The sequence below is a fragment of the Poecilia formosa genome, unplaced genomic scaffold (assembly GCF_000485575.1).
Source record: "Poecilia formosa unplaced genomic scaffold, Poecilia_formosa-5.1.2 Scaffold209, whole genome shotgun sequence".
Taxonomy (NCBI): Eukaryota; Metazoa; Chordata; class Actinopteri; order Cyprinodontiformes; family Poeciliidae; genus Poecilia; species Poecilia formosa.
In genome coordinates this window covers 1039170-1056994 of record NW_006800148.1, presented here as the reverse complement: position 1 = coordinate 1056994, position 17825 = coordinate 1039170, and the positions used below count along the sequence as shown (strand labels likewise).

The following is a 17825-nucleotide window of genomic DNA, read 5'->3' as shown; positions in this document are numbered from 1 at the left end:
GATGGATGGATGGATGATGGATGGATGGATGGATGATGGAGGAATATATAGATGGACAGATGAACAAAGGTCAGCAAATCCAACACAATCTCAGAGGTCGGCGAATGCTTTGTGGTCTCAGTTCAGCGAATGCTCTGTGGTCTCAGCGTTCCTCCTGCAGGTAAACGCCGTCATCGTGGATTTGTTCTGTAAACTGTCCGGGACACACGGGGAAGAACATGACGGACGAATTTGTTCCTGTGGCAGATTAACAGCTCCATCTCCACAGCTTGGAGGGAAAATTAATTAAACCTGCAGGTGGGCTGTTATCTTAACTGATGTGTCATATTAATAATAAATGCTTATTAAGTAAAAAAGAAAAAAACTCCACCAGTTCGGGAGGAATTCCAAGCAAGTTTCAGCTAAAGATGGAGGGAAGAGTTTGAGGTTCGGATGCTTAAATCTGCAGGAAGTGTTGATTGCTACAACTTTACTGCTGATTTAACCCAGACTGAGAAATGCCTCTGACTGAAGCACAGCTTGGTGTTCGTAAAGCAGACCTGGGAGATCTGGACATTAGGAAAAGCAGTAGGACCTGTTCTTCTCCATGCAGGCTAATTGACTTTTAAAAAGACTATTGTTGATATCAAATGAGCTCATCGCGGCGGAGCTATTGATTTTTTGACACCACACAACAGGAAATCTTTATCTCTGTGCTGCTCCGACCCGGCGCTAATAGGTGGGGTTTAACCTCAGCTGAATGACAAATCCTGACGCCGACTCCCATTTCAGTCCCTGCTGCCTCTCCACAACCTAATCAGCTAAAAAAACATCTAGCTGGAAACAGACAAAAACATTAAAAACTCACCAGTTTCTACAAAGAAAAATACAGTATTACTTGAATAAAATCACTTTCTTTTACTCAAGTAAAAATGTTAACTTTTAGTAGAGTACATTTTTGTACCACAAAGCTCAAACCTGGGACTCCTCCTTTATATATCTATGTGATCCCACTAGCTCAGGTTATAACAAGAAATAAGATTAGTTACCATGACTACGCAGATGATACACAGGACTAATGTCAACATATTTGATGTATATTGATCAATTTGATTATGACATTTGACAAAACGTAATGTTTATTGTAGAGCTGGACAATAAATCAATAACAACATCATGATAGAAAGGCGATCAATTTCAGTAGAAAATACGTCTGATAGGTTACTCAATATATAGAATATTCACTGAACCATAATCCATAACTGCAAGGCATTCTGGGAGATGTGGGCAGAAAAAAGGCTGTAATAGCTCAACCTCTCACAGGGAGCTAAGCTAGGTTGGTGGCATCAACAAACTCACTTGCTCTTTGGTTACCTAGCAACTCACTCACTCTTTGGTTACCTAGCAACTCACTTGCTCTTTGGTTACCTAGCAACAACCTGTTGAGTAAGCAGTTAAAGTTTCAGCACTGTGCCTCATAACTGAATAAAACTAAAAACAGCGGCATGGAGTAAAAATAAAGCAGGAAATGTAACGCCAGCAGTTTGGAAGCATTTCAAATGTTTAAAACAAAAAACAAATCATTAATTATCAAAATCAACAGTTACTGATGCCGACTGATATGAAAAGCTTATATTAGCCACATCGTCCAGCCCTACTTTGTCGTTTGTTTTCACTAGTAAGATGTTTTTATGATGTAAAGCACTTGTTGCTGAAATAAATTTAACTTTAACATAAGTGCAGTGTTTGAGTACATTCACCACTGTTCATAACAAAAACATTCTTCATCTTTGGGGCGCCCCAAACCTTGGGGCTCTCTAAGTCTGGAGCACAGTGAGCATTGTTTATCCACATAGTGGCAGACGCAGCTTCGAGGAATTGTCTGATTTTCCCAGAAATTGCCACCTCTGATTTGTTTTCCCGCTTTCATGCCGCCTACCCGGCGTTTCTCATTAATGACCGCTCTTGTCATTTCTAACGCCGCCTGATAAAGGGCCTCAATCTGGCAACAAGCGCGACCCGACGGCGCCTTCTTCTCTCCGTCTCATCTTCCCCCTCTCCGTGATCTTCCTCGCAGCACCCCTGGGTCCCCGGAGTCCGGCAGGCTCGGCTCGGCTCGCCGGCAGATAGACATTTCTGGGATAGGCATCTGCTGCTCAGGACCACGCAATCATTTCCATTTTACCCTCTGTTGCACAGGCAAGATAAGACACCTGCGTAGCCCCGCTAATCAGATGAGCTTCAACAGAACTTTATCATTGACATTTACCACTGTTTACCCAACTAATTTCTCTTAACTGCACTGCTGAACTTTTATCTACAAAATACATACAGCAGCAGAAAAGAGCAAGAAGCAAACATGCAAATTCACAAATATGCGAAGAAAGATAAACCGAGGGGGGAAAACTAAACACATTTTTTTCTGTTCAGAGGACGACGGGGGTGAAAACGGTGACAGAGCCACTGTTGGGAGGATGAGCAGCATCTTCCTCCTTCTTTTGGTGGCGGAAGACAATTAAATAGAGAACATGGAAACTTTTTCTTAAATCTGCAGTATGTAACTTTTATTTAAAATATTTATATGTCTTTTATGCATTTATTGAAATGGTCAGAGTGATATAAGATAATCTGAAAAAAAATTAATTTGAAACATCTGCTTTCTGTAGAAATGCCCAAAAACAACCAATCAGAGCCAGAAGGAGGGTCTTAGCGCTGTCAATCAACCTCGTTTATTCGCTGCTAGGTGTGATAATGGGGGAAAACCGTTGATCTGATTTTTCCACCAATTATCCGTTTCATCCCTGTCATGAACTGCCATGTCTAAGTGACAGTTTCAACAAATCAGTAAAAACATATTTTTTTATAAAAGTTACAAACTGCAGCTTTAATGGCTTAAAACGCTACATTTCTAATGTTTTCCTTCTGTAGCCACCTGCTCATCACCTGCTCTCCTTTGAATCACTTTGCTCTCCATGGCTGCACACGACTGGCTCTGTGGTTAAAACAGGGGCCTCCAGGGGCCACATCGGCCTCCAGGGACCACAGCGGCCACCAGGGGCCACAGCGGCCACCAGGGGCCACAGCGGCCACCAGGGGCCACAGCGGCCACCAGGGGCCACAGCGGCCCGCTGAGAACACGTTACACTCAAGAGCTGGTCTCTTTCAACTCGCTTGAAGCTTTAATAAACCAAACGAATGAACTGCTAACCCTCAACTGGTTTGTCAATTGGCTTTGTTTGGTGATGAGATTCATGTCCAGTGAAGTTATTCCAGTCTGTTGAGGTGAAGAAGGCGGTCGGCCTAAAGACCAAACTCTCGATTCCCAGGATAAGGCCTAGAACCCTCTGTCCTCAGCTAAAGAGGCCTACTGGGCATCTCGATTTCAAAGCTTTCAACGGACTCTGAGAAAAAACAGAAACAATTTTTTTTCTGCTGATCATGGAAACTCTTAGAGGGAACCAACCGGTTCAAGAAGGATTTATGAAAAGATAGATACAATAATGATTGGATTCATGGATGGATACAGTCAATCTGTGCTCTATGAAACCTGGATCTGACTATGATCTGGTTCCTGTTTGGGATCTGACTATGATCTGGATTCCATTTGGATCTGACTATGATATGGTTTTTATTTGGATCTGACTATGATCTGGTCCCTGTTTGGGATCTGACTATGATCTGGATTTTGTTTGGGACCTGACTATGATCTGGTTCCTGTTTGGGAACTGCTCTACAGAAGAGTCTGGATCATCTTTGTCCGGAGTCTCCCGGACCAAGGACTCAGCTCAGATCGTGGAAGTCATTTTAATCTAAAACTGTGTGTCAGACAGAAAGAGAAACTGTAAGAGCGTGTCTGTGTTTCGGGGCGTATTTCAGGAGAATCGCCTTCTCCTCATCCACACTTCCACCTCTATCTCTCAGAGTTTCTCTCCCGTCTGCTGGAGCCTGTCACAAATTGAAAGTGAAGACCTTCCAGAAGCTAGACCTGATAATCACACATAAATTAATTAGAAAATGTTTCTTGACATTCTCTACGCACAGACGGGAAGAGGGGGAAAAAGACTGAGGCAAAGCCACAAAATTAATTGTACGCTATGTGACTCCGATAATTAATTCAATCATTAATTCATGTCTGCTTTAACAACTCCTTCTGGCTCCTGTGAGGAAGGACATTTCATTCAGGCGGGCTTCGGCAGCTCGGCCGCAGGGAGGAGACGTGGAAAAGTTGGAGAGTGACGGACTCATCTGTAAAATCTGGGGGTCATGAAGAGGTTCGCCCAACTGGGCTGCAAACAGCAAGACACAAAGATTTGGGAAATGGAAATTCTTTACTTTAGTTTTTTTTGTCATGAAGTCATGAATTTTATTTTGTTCCATTCGTCCTACAGATTAGTGCAGGCTCATAAATTTTTATGGAAAATTCTCCAAGTTGCAAATTTGACAACTACACTACATAGGGCTGGACAATAAATGGATAACATAAAACGCAATAGACATGTGATCAATATCAGTAGATAATACATTTGACTATAATAATTTTTCCACTTGAAAGAAGCTGCTATTCTAACTGAAAAGTTATTTTTAAGTTAGTTGTGTCCTATTGTAAATGTACTAAGGTATTTGCACTGGAAACTGGAAAGTGGTTGGAAGGTTTTGTGTTTTTGCAGTGTCACTAACATGTCAAAGGTCTGTGTCCTGTCTGATGCTGCTGTAATGAGACGAGCATCGATGCAACCTCGTACCATAGCAGTTGGAATATGGAAATTCCTTCCAGCCTGTCTTAGTTGGAACGTTTCTGTTTTTTAATCAGTTCAATAATTTTCTCATACATCTGTTGTCAAACTGGAGGTGCTCTGCTTCTGCAGACACAAACCTCCCTCGCATCTTGAAGGGTGGGGGGAAAATGGGTGATTGTTGTTTAATAAAGGAAGGAAACTGGTGAGTGAGAGATACTGAGGAGGACGCAGAGAGAAAGAGACAGAATGTGATAAGAAAGAGATAATGTGGGGATGAGAAAAATGAGCTGAGGACTCGGGTGATGTGCTTCGCTGCGTACATGAAGCTTTGACACATCTTTTACTGTTTTACTTTAAAGCTTTGGTGGGTTGTTTTAAGGTCAAAAGTTGAAGTGAAAGCTTGGTCTGTTAACGGTGCATTCACACTGGTCTTGTTTGGGCCGATTTAAATGAACTCTAGATTGTTTAGAAAGTCCGGTTTGGTTGGTTTGGTGTGAATATGCAATCAAACTCTGATGAGAACCAAAGACGTGAACTCTGGTCCTCCTACAAACCTCAGCCTCTGGTCGGTTTAAGTGAACTCTGGTGCGGTTCGAATGAATATGTGAACGCCAAGCAGACTGGAGACCGCTCCAAAAGCAGGAAGCAGACTACAACGCAGGGCATTCTGGGTAAATACAAACTAAACAAAGACCCTTCTCCAGCATTAGCAGAAGAAATGGCTCATTTATTTTTTTGTCAAAGACAAAAGAGAAATCTTATAACCACTAAAATCTGACGCTACTCCATTTTTGTTTACGTTTCATGAAGAAGGAAGTTGCTCTCAGTGTATTTTTCAGAGCTTTTTGTGTCGTTTCCTTCAGTGGTTCTTAGTGCAGCGCCACCACAGGCAAGGAGGGGAACAGGTCTTTCAAAGGGTTTGATTCATTTGACACAGTGTAGTTTAAAAGCCAACCGAACCAGCTAAACAACTTTGATGTTAGCATAAGCTAACACTTCCAAGACACGGTGTCTAACTGAGGCATGCTGCTACTGAAAGTCATTAAGGACAATTTCTAACAGTAAGTGAGAACATCAACATTTCAACTCTTTCCAGTTACCAACCAGGAACTCCATCTCTCCAACACAACTGCATCATCTGCAAAACCCGAACAGAGACTAACTTTCTGAAACTACAGACTGGTGTGGTGCTGAAGAACGAGGTCAAAGGTGAAGCTCCATTTAGCAGGCATCACCTGTTGACTAGAGAGTCCAGTCCGAATTGTAGCAAACTCAAACTTCAGCAGAACATTTTGGAGTCAGAGGAGGATTGCAGGATGTGGAACGGTTGCTGCAGGGGAATATCTGACCACGCAGCTGGTAGGTGAGCATTTCAGCCTTCCTGTACTCACTTCCTGATCCACAGTGGATGAACTTCGTGGAGAAAGTTCATTCCTACTAAGGTCTTGTCATCAATCATCAAACTTCTGCTTAGACTTTCAAGCTATCTCACTCGATTGTCGTTTAACTTTTTACACCAGTAGAGTAAAAAAAGTCATCAGTCTGCCAAAAGCTGCACACATAGAGCCTCCATGATTAAAATTTCCCATCTGTCTACCTTCTAACCTCTCTGACTTAGAAGTCCTTCGCCTTTAATTTCACTATCTGAACTGCTCCTCTGTTGCTCTCATTGATCCTTAACCCCTCTTCTAGCCCTCATTAGTTATCTCTGCACTCTAAAACTCAATTTCTGCTCTCTGAAACTCTCCCATCTTCATCTCACCTGTTCCATCAGTCCCTCTTTCCATCGCTACCTTGAACGTCAAACGTGACAAAATAGCAATTTTGAACCAAACAGCAAAAATGGAGAGAAAATGTAGTTTGTTTTTTAGATTAAATACAATTGTATGAGTTTAAGCTACTGATTTGATGAAATTGTTTCCAAAGTATTGATTAAGACCTGTGTAGTCTATGTTTTGCTTTGGTTTTTTGTTGCTTTTTTTACTTAATTTTAGTGAGATACCTGTTTTTGGCCATTTTAGATACATTTCTTTTACTTTAAGCTATTCATTTCTGATTCCTTTAGGCAGAAAAGGCTCTTACGGTGAATTCTCACCAGCTCTGTTTATTCCGCTTCATTTGAACTCCAGTTTGTTTGTGGATTAGAATTCAAAGAAAATTCACCCATTTGTAGATTTTCTTCATAGAGAATATGCAAAAGAAATGCAACTGAAATTAAGAGTTGAAAGAAAGACTGCAGATATTTGCTTTTGTGCTTTTCCAATATGGTTCCCACTGTGCAAATAAATACATTTTAAGGTATATTTGTTGCTTGAACTATTAAAATAGGCAGTTTTAAACATTCTTAGAGTGGGTGTCAAAGTATTCGCATGCAGTTGTTCACACTAACCCCCACTATCACCGGGGATTCACTGTATTCTGGTATTTAGTTTCAAATTATCTCAACTTTTGTGTTGATAAAACTTTTTTAACTCACCAAATCCCTGATGAATCTAAAAAAAAGAAGGTTCCCAAATAAATATTAGCAAAACTAGCAATAAATGGACAAATAAAGGAAGAACTACCCGTAAAAAACCTTTGAATGTGATTTTCTTTATCAAAAGGAGAAAAACTGCAGCAGAATAAACTGATGAGGGAGCACCTTGTGTGGGGAACGTCTTCATGCTCTGTATGTAAATGTGGCGCCAACATCTTCCATTCCTCAGCACAAATAAATTAAACTCTCAGCATTGATAATAGGCGCACAGTGTGGTTTCATGCACCACTATAATTAACTGCAGTATGATAACCCAACGCCAACCCCCCTCACACACAGGCAGCCTGGTAAATAACAATAATAACCATTATTACGCCTGCCATTATAATGCTTTACTGGAGCTCATTTTAATATTTCTGGTGGGGAAGGATAAGGAGTGGAGAGTGCTGGCCAAGCAGGAAAACCGCCGTGATCAGCTGGAGTAAAACAACCCAGGAAACTGGAAACCTTCATCTATCACTGCAGGGGAAGCCGGGGTACCCAGAGAGAACCCACCTATGTACCAGGAGAACATGCAAACTCCATGTAGAAAAACCTCAGGACTCATCTCCTCATGGACTCCTCTGAGGGTCTGCTGTGTCTCCATGACAACAGCAGGAAAGCCCTTCAGAGCGAACCTGTGTCACATCCAGACCAAATGATGACTGATGTGTCCCCAAGAAAAACAGCTTGAGTTTGAATTAAACTAAAAACGAAGTAAAATATAGAGTTTGTTCAGGGAGGTGTGGATGTGTAATCGAACTTTTATTTGGTCTTAGAAGGACTGGAGGCCACTTCCAAAACAGGAAGTGTTCTGCAGCCCAGGGCATTCTGGGTAAATGCAACCAACACAAATGTGAGAAATGGCTTGTTGTCTTTTTACTACAGACAAGAGAAATCCTACAACCACTAAAATCTGACGGCACTCGATTTCTGTTTATATTTAAGAAGGAAGTTGTGCTCACGTCTTCTTCAGAGGTTTCTGTATTTTTTCCTTCGGTGGTTCTTGGTGCAGCGCCACCACAGGTGAGGAGGAGAACAGTTTTTTTTCAGAGGTTTTAATTCATTTGAATCAGTAAAGTATGAAAGTAGGACTGGACGATATGGCTGAAAAACTTACTACGTTATAAACATTTCATATCAGTCCATATTGATAAATTTTTAATTGTTTTAAATATCTGACATACTGCTAATACTGTTGGCGAAACATTTCCTGTTTCATCCAGTTTCCACTCCATGTCTTTTTCATTATTTTTAAGCAGTTATGAGTCACGGTGGCTAAAACCTGAAACTGCTGCTGTGCGAGTTGCTCAACAGGTTGTTGCTAGGTAACCAAAGAGTGAGTGAGTTGCTAGGTAACCAAAGAGTGAGTGAGTTGCTAGGTAACCAAAGACTGAGTGAGTTGCTAGGTAACCAAAGAGTGAGTGAGTTTGTTGATTCCACCAACTTTGCTTAACTGGCTGATACGTTGAGTCTTTCCTCTGCCTACATCCCCCAGAATGCTGTGCGTTTGTGGGTCGGAGTTCAGTGAATATTCTATTGTATTATCTATCGATATTGATCATGTGTCTACTTTATATATATTATTCATTTATTGACCTGTCATAGGTGAAAGATGTAAAAAAAACAAAAAGAAACAAATTTTGGTCTCCAATGGAGCCGAATCTACCGGACCATCAGGTGTGAAAACCTCCTGATTCTCCTCCAGATTTACCAACCGTCTCTCTGCTGCTTTCTTATTTCTCTGTGAGACGTTCTCGGTATGTTGTTTTAATAACTAGCTTTGCTTTAAACTTTCTGAACTGGCTGCTGTGTTTCTCCGTCATCATGGTTGTTGTAACAAACCTCTGAGATCTTCTTTTTCTAATCGCTTGACTTCTTCTAGCATAAAAGCAGTTCATGCAAATCCACCATACTTTTTAAATTCTCACTTCTAAAACATTATCTGCACCTTTCCTTAATTTTTCCAATCTCTCTGTTAGTGTAAGGATTTAAACCAACAAACTCTTGGTTTCCCATCATTCCTCCAGTCGGTGAGTCTCCCTCTTTGACCGCCGGCGGAGGTTTCTGCCGGAGGAGAGGATGTGTGGACCGCCAGGCAGCCATCCAGCGAATGACAGGGGATTACTCTGACACTGCATTTGCATATCAAGAATTTTAAGCAACCAGGGAGAAAATATCGAACCCTGCAGCCTGCAAGGTCATTCAAAAGACACTTTTTTTCTCTCCTTCCTCCCATCTCTTCGTAATTTATTTTGCATATCATGCAAGTGCGGACGCAGTGAAGATTAAAAAAGGCGGCTTTGGCATATCATGCCATCCCTGATAGGGAGGCAGCTCCCACCTAGATCTCATGCCACCGCCACCACGCCCTCAGCAAACCGACACTCGCTTATATCTTGATCCCTTTAAGACAAAAAGAAAAAAGCAACAAAAAAAACAAACTAGAAATGACTGAAGCTTCTAATCCAGCTCCTCATCTCTTTAATTTTAAGGCTTCTTCATATCAGCTGCAGCCACAAACAGTTTGATGGTTGCAAAAAGAACAAAAAAAAAAGCTAAAAATGGAGAAAAAAACAGCAACAAACGGAGAGAATCATCTGCTGTGATCTCGCACATTAAGGGACGTGTTCAGATTCACACAGAAACACGGAGACTGCGCTAAACGCAGCCAGTAATGAATCACATTATCTGTAAAGAGAAAGAAAACCCCCGAAATTAAAATGTTCTGTTGTTGTTTTCTCTCTTTCATGTTAATATCGGCCTGTTCGGCGGCAACAAAGACCGATCTGAATAAAATATTTGAATAAATTAAGAGATTCGTATCAGGAGGTTAGAACACAAACTGGGCTCAGAAAGGGAAATTAAAATTTTCATATCTAGGAATTACTGGTTTCCAGACGAGAATAATTCACTTTTTTATCATTAGAAATATAATTACCGGATTACTATTCTATGAATTTCTACAAAACCCAGCATGACGTTTATTAGTTGCAGGGTTTAAAATGAATCATAAAGTACACATATGTTTCTTAAACATGTCACTCATTAAGCAGCAAAGAGGCAAAAACACATTCAGATGTTTGGTAAGTGTAGAGAACCTGAAATATGATGGGAGTGAATGAGAGTCTGGGCGTGCGCTCTCTGCACTCTGGGCTGATTTAACAGAAAACTGAAAGTCACACAACAATGCAAGGTGCACTGAGTGAAAGTAGACAGAAATACCTGCATGCTGATGTATAAACTGTATATGTGGGGAAGAAACTGGGAGCGTGACAGGAGTTTAAATAAAAGAAGTTTCTGAATATTTCACTAGATCAGAATCTAGAGTGACATCATCACTATAAACTGAACGGTGTAACCATAGAGAAAATTTAAATTGTGATTCTGCAAAAACTATGAAAGTCATCAAAATGAAACTTTAATCCAGCAAAGTACAACTTTCAGTGAATCGTTTAAACTCTGAACTGTGTTTCTACCAAACAGTAAGGCTGAGCTGTGGACGTCCAAACTGTGTCTGTGCTACAAACGTTGGGTAATTTTATTTATATAGCACATTTTCAGCAACAAGGCAATTCAAAGTTAGCTTAGCATTTTTAGCTAAAGTCATGAAGACATGGATAAAAGCTGCTGCATATAATTCATGAATCCTGAGAGAAAGTATGCTTTAAATCAAAACGTTTCAATATTGAACAGATTCAGAGTCTAGAGTGACATCATCACTCTGAATAAAATCGATCGGTACGGCGAAGCTATGGACTCCTGTGACTCCTATCCAGTTTCAGACTAAAGGGTAAAACTCACGTTTTATAAATACAAAAAAATAAAGTCCACAAAACGTGATGACACAAAGGTCCCATCAAACTAACCCTGTATTTTTTAATGGATACAGGATTAGTTTATAGCAACAAGAATCGCTTTTGTGTTGAAAATAAAACATATTACGCACAACATAAAGATTTTACTTCCTGAGCTTTGACTTAAAGTGTTCATTTTAATTATAAAATTGTGATTTTAAATTTTATATTTTTTTTTATTATTTTAGATGTAATATGTTAAATATTTTTATTTAACTGTCATTATTTTTGAAAATAAAATTTTTCTCTTTGCCATTAACGGGTTTTTGCTATTTCTTTTGTTAAAAAAGCCAAATTTTGCTAATCATAACTGATTTTTAAAAGCAATAAATAGGCAAAACATCCAAGAATTAAAAAGTCTTTAACTATTGAGCTGCATTTCATGGGAAAGCAAACTTTCCTCCTAGAAATCGGCAGAAGAAACTCCGGTGATTTTAATGTGCACACAGCTGAAATAGTGATCAATATGCAGAAATAAGAAGAGGAGAAATATTATTAGGTGATCTATGACGAGAAAACAGAAAAATGACACTGTAATAGTTCACCAGGGAGCATAGAAAGTGCTGGTTTTATCCGACTTACAGATAAAAACGGCACATTGTCACTTCTGGAAGGTCAGCAGATGTTTAACAAGATTATTTTCTGAGCGATACTTTCAGCAGAAATGCTCTTCATCAGATAAAAAGTGACCGTTTAAAGCTTTCCCGTTTCCCTGTGAACATCAAAACAACACCAAATGTGGTTTAAATGGAAACATCTAAACATTTAAAAATCTAAACGCAGGCAGCAAAACGTCTGAATAAATGCAGTTTTAATTATTGGATCCAAAACTTCTAAAAGGAAAAAAGTCTGCTTCATATTTATTGGTTGTATCTCTCATTTGACTCATTTCTTCAGCAAATTACAGATGACAGACGTCTTAATAAATGGAGCAAAAATCCAAAATGTTCCCCAATCATCTTGAAACATAAATCTGAATCTTTGTGGATGATTTGAAGCAGCGTGTTTGGGATTAAACCACATGACTGCTGATGTTTTATGGCCAAGATAAGCGTTTCTGTGAATGTGGAAGAAGTACTGCAGATCTGATTAGACTTTTAATAAAGCTGCGGGGACATGGCGCATCATCAAATATTACTAAAAACAAAACGGAAGATAAAACAAAACCAAGAAAATAATTCATTTAAACGAAAACTTTTTAAAAAATTAATTGGTTATCAGAAAAATCATGACATGGTTTCAATAAATAAGATTTATTTTTTATTTTTTGCAAAAGCCACAAGATTAAAAGTTCCTGAAAAATCAGGAACACAAAAATATGACTAAAAGCAGCTATTTGGAAAAGCAAAAAAAAAAACTAACTTTTTTTATGCAGCAACATAATTTGGGCCTGAATTCGGAGCAACAAGAGCAGCATTAAGGCCTCTGTTCGATATGTTGGAGCAGGTGTGTAAAGCTGCGGTCCTCGGGCCATTTGTGGCCCCAGGACTGATTTTCTGCAGACCCTGAATGAAATTTGAGAATCTTACAACCTAAATTTCTCCCAAAGCTCGGTTGGTTGATGCAGATGGAGACTTTTTAATTTAAACTAGGCCAAAATTATTACTGAAAAATGCAAATCTTACAGTGGAAAAAAGTTAGGAAGAACATAAATTATTCATTTTTTAACAGCCACAAAAGAATAAAAACTTTTCCACTCAAAACTCAGGCTTGGGTTCATCCAAATCTGCTTTTAATTCATTTATTAAACGTGGCTAAATATGGTTTTTTTTTTAAATAACTGAACTAAAGATTCTGATATCAGGGATTAATAGTAGCTACTAAGTTGAGGCGTAATTATATTCATGTATTCCTAATATTCTGTGAAATAAGTAGCTAAATGAAACTTTGCAGAATGTGCCATTTTTTATCTGATTAACTGTCAATAGATTAATCAATAACTAAAATAATAATTAGTTGCAGAACCCAGACAGAGTTCCACTCATTATGGCTTTTTTTTTTCTAAAGGTTTAAAAACTCAAATCGAGATTCTGATACCACAGGATGAACAGCAGCTCCTAATCCAAGGAGTATCTATTTATTTATTTCTAAATAAATATGTTTTATTATATTGTACAAAATAAACTTAAATGGTTAAATGAAAAATCTGCAGAATATGCCCATTTTTGATCAGATTAATCGATTATTCATCAAAAATAACAGATAGAAAAATCAATAACTAAAATAATAATTGGGTGCAGAACCTAATTTTTAGACATTTAGACTCATTACAGCTGTTTTTCTACGGGTTTAACAAGAAATCAAGATTTTAACACCTGAAAAACCTGCAGAATGTGCCCATTTGTTATCTGATTAATCATCAAAATAATCAATAGATTAATTGATAACTAAAACAATCATTAGTTGAAGAATCTATTTTCCAGACTCATTACGGCTGTTTTTCTAAGCGTTTAATTGAGATTCTGACAGCTCAGGATGGGCAGCAGCTCCTAATTCGAGGCGATTCGTTTTGATTTTCCAGGATTTCCTGACGAGCCGGTGAGCAGCTCGTTCGATTTAAAGTGTCTGAAAGGCAACAAGAGTGAGAAACGAGCGAAATTCCAACAGTCGGACTCGGAGATAAAAGCCTGTTTATTCCCGGAGCTGCACACCGCTCCTCTGCGCTCATGTCTCACACGTGGGGAACATTTCTTATGAGCAGGAGAAACAATGAAAAGAAGGAAAACGGACGAGGTAGGGGTTGTTAGCAGTGATGGAGAGAACGGAGGAGAAGGTGGATGGATGGAGGGAGGGAGGAGAGAGGTATAGGAGGAAGAGGAGGAGGAACGGGGGGCTTGACGATAAGAGAAAAATTCAGACCGGTCAAAGTTTCCTTTTTGCCAATCGTGCTCCTGATAAAGACAGCGCCTGCTCCGGAGCTGATAGAGGGGCTATCTCTCTCCCTTACTCTGCCTCCCCCTTCCTCCTCTTCCTCCTCCTCCTCCTCCTCACTCAGCCGGCAGTTAGTTTGTGAGGAGGAGAGGAAAAGAAGGGCCGTATCAGTGCAGCATCATGGTGCTAGCATCAACCAGCCACCGCGCAGCAATTAATATCGCTCCAATTACTGTTAAAGGGACAAGGCTGGGACAGGACGATAATGAACACATCCTCTCTTCCCCGGCAAAGGAATTAAAACACACACACACACACGCACACACACACATACACACACACACACACGCACGTACGTACGGGGAGAGAGAGGCGCGCGGACGTACATAAAACGTGCACAGCTTGAAAAGGAAATAATGCGAGATAGTGCAGTAATCTTCCTGCATTGTTTAACTCATTGAAGACAACAGACAGAGAGAAATAAATAACCGAACGCAGCTCGATAAGAGAGGAAATAAATAATAAAATTATTTACTTCTTATCTGCTCTCAGCCGTGTGTGTTTTTTTTTTTGTTTTGTTTTTTTTGTTGCGACTTTAATGTGTCACATTCACGTCTGTAGCAACACAACAGGACCAGGAAGACCTCAGAGGACGAGGACACAAGAGGAGAAGAAGAAGAAAACGGAGGCGACACTCCACTCGACAAAATGAAGGAGCTGAAAGCTTTACGTTTGTTCTGAAATATAAAACACTAATGTTCAGAGCTGACAGTTTTACAGCAGCAGGTTCAAATATGCAGCCTGGAAAGAGAAAAACAGGAGAAGGAAAGAAGGAAGGATACAAACATGGAAAGACATAAAGACGGGGAAATAAAAGATACAAGGAGGAAAGAACGAATACACTCCAATAAGGAAGTGTAAAAGGAAGGAAACCACACAAGTGAATGAGAAAAACACAATGAAGGGAAAAAGAACAAGAAATGGAAGCAAACTGAATGGAAAGACATGAATCAAGGACTTCCACTGGCCTAGTCAAAGTCCAGAAGTTAACGTGTAAGTTTTAATGGGGAATAATGACTGTTCTGGCAGAAACAATCTGTTTTCAAACGTTGATCTTTTTCAGGTTTTAGGTGAATTCACACCAGCCGTGGTTCGTCGGGTTTAATCAAAGCCAGGTTCGTTTAGGGAAATGAAAAAAAGCAAACTCTGGTGCGCCTAAAAACCCAGTCTGGTTGAAGTGAACTCTGGTTTGGTTTGAATGCGAATGTGAACACCAAGCGGACCGGAGACCGCTCCAAAAGCAGGAAGTGGACTACAACGAAGGGCATTCTGGGTAAATAAACCAAAGCAATACCAGAATTTCTAGTATATATTTCTAGTGATCTAGTACAATTAGACAGAGAATACCTGGTAAGATTTTGTGTTTTTACTCTCCAGTTTGGCTGCAGTGTGAAAACGAACTGCGCTTTCGAAGCGCGAATCAGATGTGAAAACAACCTCAGATTATCAAAATCCATCCATCCATTTTCTTTACACCTTTGTCCCTTAGTGGGTCGGGAGGTGCTGGTGCCTCTAACGTTCTGGCGAGAGGCGGGGTCACCTGGACAGGTCGCCAGTCTGTCGCAGGGCAAGATTATCAAAATATAAAGTTAATTAAAATGCAGGGTGTAGCCCTGACTGTACCAGTGTGGTGACTCTCACCTGGACCTCTCCACTGTAACACTTCCTCCTCTTCGTCCCCTTCCTCCTCATCCTCGCCGCCACTCCGCACAGCAGCCGGCTCCTCCCCTTCGCCATCGTCATCGTCGGGTCCTCCTCCTGAGTCCTGCATCCCCGACTCTGGAAACGCAAAGAGCTCCAGCTGAATCCCAGCACACAGATCAAACCCCAGAGTGTGTGTGTGTGTGTGTGTGTGTGTGTGTTCTTCCTTTCTGCTGATCAAAGGCAGCAGTGAAATGACTTTCTGTAACACAACGCCTCACCACACACACGTGGATCCTTTGATTTTCATTATAACTCCACAGAATCAGAGAGTCGACGCTTCATCTTCACCTTCACTGCAAAAACACAAAAATCTTACCAGGTGTTTTGGGTCCAGCCCATAATGCAAACATCTATAATAATAATAAACGCATGATTTATCGTTTTTCTCTTCTTTCTTTCTACCAAAAACTGGATGATAAAAGTCTTCAGTCTGGTAATTTGGTCTCAACTAAACACTTTCGTTGACAGAAGGTTCATAATTAATTTAATTTGTTGTTTCTGTTGTTTCGTTTAATTAATTTTGGCCGTTTTAAATTTCTTCTAGTGTCAAATGTTCATTAGAATTTAATATTGTTCTTTCAGAATGTGTTATTATTATGCTGTTACCATTATATTACTTGAAAATGGCATAAAATAAAAACAATATTATCATTTATTGCAGTAACTTCTGAGACAATTTGTCGTCCAGCAAAATGTGTTATATTCCTTAATATTGATGAAAACGTTCTAGTTCCACTGGCAGATTATTTATAGAATCGGAAAAATATCTTATTGTAGTGAAACTTGTACTTCTTATTTACATAAAACAGGTGTGTCCAACGTGCGGCTCGGGGGCCATTTGTGGCCCTCTGAGTGATTTTGCGTCGTCTTCAACTGCAACTCAAGAATGACACAAATTAGCCCTGAAAGTTTAGATGCAAACCTTTTACTTGTAATCAGGGTAAAATTAAAACCAATTTGGTTTTCTAACAATAGAAAACGTAAAGTACAGCACAAAGTATTTATCTTTTTATTACCAAGCTTTAAACTGAAAAACAAACTTTACTGGGCCTAAATCAGCTTTTATTTCATTTATTAAACTCGAATAAATATAGAAAGTTCATAGAAGTGTACACTTGCTATATTATATTGCTGTAATAAAATCTTTAATTGCTTGTTTGTTATTTATTGAAACATCATAAAAAAGACATTGATAAAAAATCTGATGTGTAACGATGGAACCTGACAAAATGTGATGTTTCAATTTGATTGACTCAGTTCACATTTTTTGGCCCATCGGTACTTTTGACTTGGTGATTTTGGCCAAACGTTTGGACACCCTGCCTTAAAACAGGCTCTTCTATGCAGCTGAAAAGTTGCACGTCGGTTAGTTTTGTCTCGTTTCACAGATATTTGCGCTCGAAACTCGACCAGCTGTGTTTTTGCGGTGCGTGCTCTCCACTCGTTCCTCTTTTTGTTTGCTTTTCTCTCCCCTTCCTTCCCTGCATGAAGGCAGGTCTTGTGCAACGTTCCCTCCTCTAATCTTTCCATCTGCTCCGCTTCCTGCCATCCCACCGTCACCTTCAGGAGAAACTGAGGCGGCCTGTGTTGCACTAATCAGCTCTGATATCCCCGTCATTGATCAAGCTGATTAGCCAGCCTCTTGCTGCCTGATCAAAGACATCATGGGCATGCCGGGTTCAGAATATCAGGCTGTGTGTGTGTGTGTGAGATGTATCAACCCTGAACTTTGCCTGCTGGTATCAGTGAGTCCATCAGACCTCTGGGCCTCTCCCTATTAGCACAAGTCATGATTCGTTAGATTAGATTGATAGTTGCATCATTGCATATCACAATATCTGACCGGGGATCTGTCTTACGACATCATCAGGCCAAGGGTCAGCTGACTGCATGGAACTGGGTCTGACACGTCAGGATTAGCCTCCTTAATAACGATAACCGGCTGAAATTATGGAGCCATCGGTTTTATTTATTTGCAGTTTTTCTGGTTGTTTTTTCTCTAAATTTCGGTCCAGGACCATTTTAGAGGAATGTTACAATCACTAAACTTTGAGTTATGACTCATTAAGGCAAAAAAAAAGCTTGTCTAAGATTGTCAACACA

At 39.9% G+C, this 17825-nt stretch overlaps 1 protein-coding gene across 2 annotated transcripts in view; it reads right to left on the bottom strand.

The window, feature by feature from the left end:
- The window catches only part of LOC103148672 (zinc finger protein ZFPM1-like), a 99118-nt gene that overhangs the window by 24526 nt on the left and 56767 nt on the right, over window positions 1-17825 (bottom strand). For both annotated transcript variants that reach the window (XM_007567546.2, XM_007567547.2), the window contains exon 3: window positions 15660-15797. In XM_007567546.2, coding sequence (XP_007567608.1) covers window positions 15660-15797 — 138 coding nt within the window. The remainder of the gene's footprint in view (window positions 1-15659; window positions 15798-17825) is intronic.